The sequence below is a fragment of the Monomorium pharaonis genome, chromosome 10 (genome assembly GCF_013373865.1).
Source record: "Monomorium pharaonis isolate MP-MQ-018 chromosome 10, ASM1337386v2, whole genome shotgun sequence".
NCBI classification, from domain to species: domain Eukaryota; kingdom Metazoa; phylum Arthropoda; class Insecta; order Hymenoptera; family Formicidae; genus Monomorium; species Monomorium pharaonis.
In genome coordinates, this window is record NC_050476.1 from 8,570,142 (window position 1) to 8,580,387 (window position 10,246).

The following is a 10,246-nucleotide window of genomic DNA, read 5'->3' on the forward strand; positions in this document are numbered from 1 at the left end:
TCCAAGTTCCCCCAAAAATATCGGTAACTCTGTCACTTCCGGATCCTCTTAATATTTTTGAGTGATGATATTAACCCATTATCGCCCAACCGTTTATTTTTGGACACTTCCCAGTGAACACAGTAATATAGCAGCAGTGTAACAGCAATGTAACCGAATATAACAGGTTACGTTACTCTGAAATTACACGTAACTTACATGTAAGTTACAATTTCCGACTCAGCAATATAACATGTTATAATTACATGTTATCTAACCGTTACACAACAGTTACAAAGAAAAATAAAATAAAATAAAAATTTCATTTTTAAAAAATTATTTTTATCAACAGCACATACTACATTTAAAATAAATTTTAATTAATTAATTAAATTTAAATTATGTTATTTTTTATTTTATTCTTACTTGCCGCTGCTAGGTTTGAACCTGGGACCTTTGGATGACGAACCTTGTACTCTACCTGCTACGCCAATTTGACTCATCGATATGGATACTTGTTATTGTCTACATATACCTATATGTTATAAACTGAAGCAACTATATTATTTTTTATAAAAGCAATTAAATTTTGCAAAACATATTAAAAATAAATAGCATTAATTTATTTACTTATTAATTTCATTGTTAAATTTATCTTTTTCCATAACTTTAATAATTTGATGGAAATTGCGATCTATTTAGCACTAATCTTTGAAGCGTTCAAATGATTAATTAGATGGTTAACTATATAGATCGTAATTCTAAGAAAAATTGAATAGTATACATTTATTATTCTGTTTTTGTTCAGCACATGATGAATTTCGATTTTGTGCATTTTTTGTGCGCAGTAATTGTAGACAAACCGTTATTTTTGAAAACATTATCTTTATAATATTTTTTTTTATTATTAACTAGATCTATCATTCAGGATGTTATAATGTTGTCTTATTTCTGAGTCAACTACTACGATGCATCGTTCCGTAATAACATTGATACGAACGTGTTATGTTACGATTATACAATTTTTGTTGAATAACTGTAACGCCAAAACGATGTATAACAGCTATATCACTTGCGTATAACAAATATTATAACAGGTTATTTCCATGTCATATAGCACCTACATATCACAAGAATAACAATGTTAAATTACTTGTAACTTCCATGTTATATTGCCGCTATAAAATGTGTTCACTGGGTTGCGTATCTTGACCAGACCTCATGGGAAAGAAATCCCATAAATACATTTCTAGTGGTAAAAAGGGTTGCTTTTTCCATTTCTGACATTAGTTTTAACGCACAATTTTCGGAAAAATTAATATGGTGGCTCTAATGAAAGTGAAAGTGAATCCGACTGTTTTCTTAATATTGCAATCATTCTGTCAACAAGAATTACGATTGCAATATTAAAAAAATAGTCGAATTAATTTTCACCCCCATTAGAGACGCCATATTAATTATTGCGAGGGTTGTGCGTTAAAACTAATGTCAAAAATGGAAAGAGCAATCCTTTTTACTACTAGAAATGTATTTGTGGGATTTCTTTCTCATGAAATCTGGCCAAGATACGCAAGTGTCCCAAAATAGACGGTTGGGCGGTAATGGGTAAAATTTAATAGTAAAAAAACAATATTATATTTATTTATTTTGTTAATTAATCTTTATTATTTCATGTGCGTGTTTACACAAACTTCTTGTCGATATTACAATACAACGTTACAATTGATTCAATCAGTAAAAGTAGAATAACGAATAAAAATATGCGCATGAAATTTGGAATATATAAGTTTATTTTGCATAATATGCTTTTTTAAGTACAGCTTTGTCTCTACAAAATTGACTGCAACTGTATTTTTTGTTATGTTGAATTTGTTGTTACGGCAAATTTTTACCTACCTATTTTTAAAAAATAAATAAATAATAAAGTTTTTTTTTTTTAAGAACATAAAATTTAACGATATTGTGTTAGTCAATAAAGAGACATAGACATAAATTGAATATATATTTAATAACGTGCTAATGTAACAAAGATATATATATATATATATATATATATATATATATATATTATATATAAATGTATATGAAACAATTTATAAATGCCCGCCTATAGAAAATAAGGTGAAAACGCATAGAAATTGTACATTTTCTTATACTTAAATGCAATGGGAAGAAATAATTCAACAAGTATCCTTCCATAGGAATATTATGCATGACTTTCGAACATAATGAGAAATTTGGGCAATTGAAATATATAATACAATTACTATCAATTTCATCGCAGATGCTGTTATGATGTGACCTAACAATAAACTTATAAACTAACAGAAAAGCTTTGTATCTTGAATGCCAATAACTTTTGTGACAATAATACTGAAAAAAATATATCTATATACAACAGAATACATATAGATAAATATATATAATAAATGATATAAATAATAATACAATTAGTTTATCGCGTATATTGCTTTTTGATAATGGTTATTATGACAAATATGATTTATATTCATTCAAAAAAATATATAATTTTCTAAAAATAATTAGATTTAGTTGTGAAATTATGTGCTTATTTCTCGAACATTACAGAACATTACAGAAAGGCAGTGTATAAAAAATTACATTACAATAATTATGTATATGTATATCGTCATTTGCATACAGCAAATTTTATAAATTATACGAAACATATAAATATTTAAATAATGTGTTCTGACATATTTATATATATGTATATCCAACATGAATTACATACATATACATATATAATATTTCTTATAGCTTGATATTTTAAATAGTAACAATCATGTACATTGAATGTAATAAGCGTACGACATGAGTGAACTTACACATACGGGAATGTATATCGAATGAGAAACGTGGAAACGATTATTGTTCTGTGACAGTCTGCTTCGCCAAATGTCGCTTTCTTTCATGGTATACTTTCGAGACAACCTTTGATGTGCTGCCAAGCTTGCAGACTCTGTGACAATAAAAAAGAATAATATTATAATCAAGAAAAAAAGCGAAAGATATCCAAGCAGAACGATAGATCAAATAAAATGGCATTAAAATAAATCATGACTAAAGTAAAATTCAAAAAGTGAATTTTAAGAATCATTCATTTTGTTATGCTCAGGAATACACTGTAAAGCGTTAAATTTAATATTATCTATAAATATACCGACCTTCCTAGCTAGTTTAAATTGCAGAACACAGTAAGCTGCCAAGGTCTCTTTCAAATCTATGACTTTTTGATGTTGGAACCTCTCGATATCCATTATGGCTTTAATAGAGAAAGACCTATATAGCGATTAATCAAAATTATTAATGTTTGTCCAGAAATATTTATTAATTAAAACAATGTTTAGAAACACGATTTTACTTTAAATCTTCGTCCATTTGCTTTACAGTTTCGTCGTGTTGCGCAATTCGCTGTTCCAGCTGGAGAATCTTCAATTCACGAACCTCCTCGGTGTCCACAGAACCAAATAAGCGTGACATCAAACCAGATTTACCTTAAAAACAAAGTGTATTATTTCACATATTATATATATATATATATATTCAATTATCGTTATATTTTGAGCATAGTTATTCTAATACATAGAATAAATTTCAAAAGTTTTTGGTCCTGAAAGATAGAAAAAAATAATAAAATAAAATAAGTTTTTTTTTCTTTATTTATTATAATTACCTTTTATTTCAAATATTTTTTTGAATATAATAAATAATTTTTACTGCTGAAAATATATTATAAAATTTTGTCCTTGAAATAGTTTAATGCGGTAATCATTCCTTTAGCATATGCCATAGATACATTTTTTTCGAACAAATTAGATTTTAGTATTTCAAAAATAAAAAATAATTATACTAGAAGCTAACAATGAGTCAAAACAATCTGTCTTAAACATTTTGAGATAAAAATTTCGAATATTTTGTAATAATAAAAAAATAAATTTATTGTTAAAAAAAAACGTATTAAAATAAAGGATAGTTAATAAATTAAAAAATTAAAATAGTTTATTTTAATACATTTTTATAGTTGCCCCCAGAAACTTTAAAGTCTTACCATTTTGTATAATTTTATCTTTCTATTTTATAACAATTCAAACGTTATATTTTGAATACAATTATTTTAACTGTAATAATATAAATAAAAATAAAAAGACATAAAAACCATAATAAAATACAACTATTTTTACGTCATTAATTGATTTTTACTTTACTCAAAGTTTGGAACAAAAAATTAATTTTTTATTCTACTAAGAGAAACATTGTAAATTTTTATCTCTAAAATAATTAATACTAAAATTATTTTTCATAATTAATAAATTTTTTTCACGTAAACTTTAATTTAAAAAATAAAAAATTATGACTAAATTAAATAATAAAAATAATCTTTGTGGATTCCTTAAAACAATTTTTAAGAATAAAAATTTAAAATGTTTTGTAATAATATAAAAGAATTAATTCATTGTTTTGGAAAATATATAAATAAATAATAATTGTACTAAAAAATAAAAACAGTTAATTTATTTTATCATTTTTAAACATATTTTTAACCGGGAAACTTTTAGAGCTTACCTTGCATGACTTTGTCCTTCTGTTCGAACGTAGCAGTCAAGGCGTCATGCGCTTCATCCTTAGCCAATTGCAAGGCTTCTCTGCGTCTAACTACAGCTTGCAATGCCGATGCACCGAACAGCCACTCTTTTAGTTGATCGGCTATGAGCTCTTCCTCCTCGAGAGTGGTATCTATTGTCGCCGCTAATGAGTCCAAGTAGTGCCCCGATTTCTAAGAAAACAAGCTGTAATGCGGTGTTTTGCAAACATAAAGCGGTTTTTTTTTTATTTATTAAGTTGCTTTACTTGCTCTATTTTGAACATTAATGAATAAAAGTAATGTTTTTTGCTTATCGGTACTCGACATATTACGATGTTACTTTTACAACAAGAAATACCTGTAATTCATCACCCATTCCTTTCTCTATGGCGCTCCATTCGCTGAAGACACGCCCATAATTTGCATGCAACTTATATAGATTGTGTTGTTTTTCAACAAGCCGTGCACGTACTCGCAGGAGATTGCATAAATTATTCTGTAAAAATAATTATTTTATAGAATATTGATTATAGAATACAATACTTTTATCATAATTAAGACATGAATACACAAAGAAAAAGATTACAATTAATATAGTCTATTTAATAATTATTATTTTATATATTATAAACAAGAAATTACATTTTTGCTTTTCCATCAGGGAATGTTTTCCATTTTAACTTTTCCAAGTCAAAAATTTAAAATTCATATATTTTTGAAGAAAACTTTTTAAATAAAAGTTGTATAATATGGTTTCATGACGCTTCTAATTATTCTGTACAAAACTATTATTAGGACAAAGTTATAGAAAAAATAATATTTACGAAATATTTTATGTTTTATTATACATCACATTTTTCGACATAAAATATAAAACATATTGTAAATTATTAATTTTTCAATCACTTTATTTTAATATTTTTATATACAGAAAAAAGTTAAAAAGTTATATTATGAAAAAAATTTTATAATTAAATTTTATAAAATGCCCTGGCGATAACCTTAAAAAGTAGATTTTTTAAATTTTATCATTACAGATATAATTATAATTTAAAATACTTTCTTTTAAAAATTACGGATTTTGAGATATTAACTGGTAATATTATAAAGTAAAACATCCGGTACACAAAAAACCATATACATATAATTTAATTATATTTACAGAATCTGATAAACTTCAGGAAAATACTGTATCTTTAATATTATGATAGTGTAAAAAAAGAGTATAATTGTTTTAGTCACATAATAGTCACATAATATAACATTAAAATATAATATTTAAAAAAACTAACTTTTGGTTTAAAGATTGTTATTTTTTATCTGATATTTTTTCCTTTCAACTCATGAAAATTATAATAAGTTGAATAGAAAATTATAATAAAAATTGTAATGATTGAATAATGAGAACATATTTTTCTTGATAAAATTATATAAAATTTCTATATGTAAGTAAATTCAACTTTAACTTTTTGAAAATAAGGATATTATTAAATAGAATGTTTTTTTTTTTTTAATATGAGCAAAACAAATTTTCAAACTTGTCATAAAAAAGGTAGAAATTTTCTTATAGTAGAAAGTAAAATATGTAATTTAAAGATAATATTTTGATTAGTATACCTGCAGTTCAATTCCATAATTTTTTATAGTTTCAAATCGTTTGTCCGGTTTTCTCAGTCGTACTGCAACACTAAGCGCTTTCAGTTTCGATTCAGCGATTTGCAAATACCCTAATAAATAATTAATATAATTATCTAAGCCATTTTTTAAACTATAAATTTTTATTTTCAATAATTCTTTTGATTATGCGTAGAGTTACCTGTTTCTTTAACACTTTCTCTCCAACCATCCTTCAACTGAAGAAACCCCATAAAATGTTCGTCGCGCGAAAGTATGGGATGTGATGCAACTCTTATAAGAAAATTCTGTACACAGAAATATTTTTAGTGGCTCTTTTAATATACATTATTTATTATATTATTTTTTAATACATTTGGTATTTTCTAATTTCTGGAAGTTAAGTTTATGTAATTGTTTCAGTGATTTGCCACTGAATAAGTAAAAATTCCTATTCTCCAAAGAAAAAAAATTTAAATCAACATGTGTTTGATTAAAAAAATTTTTTGATAAAAGTAAACAAAACTCCTAATTATTGCAATCAAATATTTTAGTATGCAACAAGAATATTTAAGTAAAATAATTATAATTTAAGAAACTGGTCAATGTTTTCCGATTAGATCAAGAAAATGTCTGCTTATATATTAAACTCTGTGTTTGATGGTAGTACTGCTTTAAGCAGTTTATAACTCTCTCTCTCCCCCCTCTCTCTCCCCCCTCTCTCCCCCCCCCCCTCTCTCTCTCTCTCTCTCTCTCTCTCTCTCTCTCTATATATATATATATATATATATATATATATATATATATATATATATATATATATATATATATATATATACACACACATATATATATAGGAAAAGGTGGTAATATAGTCATCCATTTACATTTTACACAGAGAGAAAGATTCTTTACAATTAATAAACAGTTTTGTTCGACTATTTCAAAGTATATATTTCTTTGGTTTTAATAAATTTTAAACAGATTTCTTTAGATTTAATGAAATTTACTAGAAACAAAGAAATATATGCTTTGGAATAGTAGAACAAAACAATTTATTAAATTCAAAGAAATCTTTCTCTCTGTGTATATAATAATTTTGTTAATAATTAATATTTTAAATTGAAACTTAACGGTTATATTCATTAAAATGTTGTTTATTAGATTTTAGATTCAATATTCTCAAATATTTATTATATCACATATTATTTATAAAAATGTAACGACATTGTATAATGGGTTGATGAGAAAAGGGGATGGTAATATGGCCACTACAAAAATAAATGTAAAAAATTGGCTTTGTTTAAAAAAGTCACAATATTTTGTTACAAAGTTGTATATATTTGTATAAAAAAATTATTTGGTTAAAAAAAACTGTAGCATAATTGTGAAGAGAGATAAAGGTAGGTAGACTTATATTTAATAAAGGTAAAATTTTTAGGTTTATACGTAATTTCTTCCTTCTATCGCGATAATAATTTGTACATGTCATGAATTATTAGTTAACAGTAGAATGACAATGGATACATCAAAGAATTTTTTTGATATAGAAATGATCATTACCAGTACGCTTAGGTGGCTATATTAACAAAATTCTATGTCATTGTTTAACTTTGTATAACTCGAAATGTGTACAGCCGAATAAAAAGTTAAATAACAAAAAAATATTCAAGTGTACATTTATTTGGATGGTAATGTGTTTAAGTTTAAAAAGAAGGAAGTACGTTTAATTAAATTATAAATTGTACCTTAAAAAAGTTTCGAAATTCTCAAAAGCCTTATAATAATCGTTGCTATTATGTATTATTACATTAACACCACTTCATAAGGCTACTAAACAAATGATTCCATAAGTAATTACTAGAATTTGTCAACTAATAACAGAGATAATACGAGTGACTATATTATTTACAATGGCCATAATACCACCCTCTCTCTCTCTCTCTCTCTCTCTCTCTCTCTCTCTCTCTCTCTCTCTCTCTCTTTCTATATATATATATATATATATATATATCTTTTCTAAAAGGTGCATGTATTTATATAGCAGTACGCAGCACTAACATTAGACACGGAGTTCAATTTTTCATTAAAAAAAAAAAAAAACATACAGAATTGAATGAAAAGCACATTATGAGATTTTTCATCTATATTCTAATAAAGCGATTTCTCTTGCGAGTTCTCAAAATTGAATTTGAATATTAATCCAAATGAGATATATATCTTGATATTACAATTTTGTACAAAAATTAATTTGAGAATTTTTGTAAGAATTTTAATTTGTTTATTTTCAAAAAGATATATTAGTTAATTTTTACAAATATTCAATTAATGTAATTAAATTTTCTTTCAGTGTGGCCAGAATTTGAACACAAGTCCCAAAATTTTTCTAGTTATTTTAATGAAAATTATCAGTCATTGATATTTCTATGACGTTGTATCCATATTTCCGATTAATATAGTTAATTCTTTTTTTAATTCGTAGAAATAAATTTTAACTTTCAGTAAAATGGCAAATCACAAACAATTGAATAAGCTCAATTTTTACTATTTTATAGTAGTTTCACTCTACAAGATTTAAAAAGTAACATTGCAGATGCAAGTCAGAAGGTATACCTCGAGTCCAGCTCTTCTGCGATCAACAAAGTCGGGATCAAATGTGTCAGTGGTTACTTTTTGCCATGCGTAAAGAACCTTTTTTTCTGGTAACGGCGGCAACACGATGTAGGGATAAGAAATCTCCAGATAAGCACGAAGCAACTCGAACTCGGTATATCGCCGCCATAACGAACTTATCCTAGTTAGCGCGTTTTTAAAATCTGGGTCGGTGACTCTGCAAAAAGAAACAAAGGAATCTTACATGTAAATAACTCCGATAACAGTATTTCCTAAGTGAGACTTGTATTAGTTCGATTTGAACTCCGTTATGCGCGATTCGTATCTTTACTATCTTACTCACTTAGTTTCAATGAGGTATACCGTGTAGAATTCTCTTAAATTAAGTGCTCTATTTGCTCTCTTCTCAGCCTCCACTATTGAGATCTCCATATGGTCGAGCAGGCAGTCCTAGTACAGAAAATAAAGAGATACATTGCGGCGTAACATATATTCTTTTTGAACAATTTATTCCAATTTGAAAGATATTGTTGCTTTGTTAATTGTCTACTTCCTTATCACGGAATGTCGCGATTTTGGCGAAGACAAACATTAGTACAGTGCGCAACAGCTGTGCTCGGAAACTCACACAACATATATACAAAACACGAGGGGATTGAGGGGAGAATAGAATGCGAGTCACTGACATCAATTGAGAGACGCTGCGCAGTGCTCCGATGATTACTGCGCGATACACATTCGCCCCGTTTGCAACTCAATTAGAATTAGATCGATCAATCTCGGCGTCATTTCTACGTCCGTCTAATCCGATGAGCGCGCGGTCGTAGACGTTTTTTCCAAAATTCCGGAGTTGGAGCACAACTCCGTTTGATGTGCGAGCGTGACGCCGAAAGGCGGACTATATACGTGATGTCGATGAGAATTCTGACTTATCGATTTGCCACGGATGAATACGTATGCGAAAAACAAGGCTTCTTACCTCTTTCCGTGTCTCCACAGCGGTCATGTTTGCGTTGGCCTCTCTCTGATAATTACCGTTTTGAAAGACCTCTTCCATGATTCCGTTACGTCTGGACGTTGCCTGCGACTACCTACGGACCCAGCCAGCGGGACTTCGATTTGATTCTTCGCATCACGTCGGGTCGCTACCAACGTCGACCTGCTACCACCACCGGTCGTATCGACACTGCCGCGCCGCAGGGCTGTAAGGCGAGTTGTAACATGCTGCGCATAATCCGACAGTCCAACCGGTCTCAGATACGGACGTTACAAAACTCACATCAGTATCGTGAGACTTTAACACTTGTAAACTTGTTGGAAAAACATAGAAATTAACGATATTGAAAGAAATTTATCTAATGATTTTCACAATCCAATACGCTGTCAGAAATGTTTTATATTAGCAAGCAAAATTTTTAATTACTGATATCAAAA

At 27.7% G+C, this 10,246-nt stretch overlaps 1 protein-coding gene across 1 annotated transcript; it reads right to left on the reverse strand.

The window, feature by feature from the left end:
- Positions 1 to 2,167: 2,167 nt before the first annotated feature.
- On the reverse strand, positions 2,168 to 10,021 carry LOC105840172 (sorting nexin-4). Its single transcript, XM_012687039.3, has 10 exons — positions 9,792 to 10,021; positions 9,156 to 9,262; positions 8,813 to 9,029; positions 6,402 to 6,507; positions 6,203 to 6,312; positions 4,944 to 5,081; positions 4,567 to 4,777; positions 3,365 to 3,497; positions 3,168 to 3,282; positions 2,168 to 2,962 (listed from the first exon to the last, which is right to left on the reverse strand). The coding sequence occupies exons 1-10, from the start codon at positions 9,867 to 9,869 to the stop codon at positions 2,912 to 2,914; spliced, it is 1,266 nt and encodes a 421-aa protein (XP_012542493.1). The 5' UTR covers positions 9,870 to 10,021; the 3' UTR covers positions 2,168 to 2,911.
- Between the last annotated feature and the right edge of the window lie 225 nt (positions 10,022 to 10,246).

Bases quoted from the DNA above. Each gene is read 5' to 3' on its own strand.
- LOC105840172 (XM_012687039.3), bottom strand. From the start codon at position 9,869: ATGGAAGAGGTCTTTCAAAACGGTAATTATCAGAGAGAGGCCAACGCA. The intron at 3,498-4,566 runs GTAAGCTCTAAA...TTTGTTTTTAAG, and splicing joins GAAGGACAAAGTCATGCAAG to GTAAATCTGGTTTGATGTCA. The intron at 3,283-3,364 runs GTAAAATCGTGT...ATCGCTATATAG, and splicing joins CAAATGGACGAAGATTTAAA to GTCTTTCTCTATTAAAGCCA.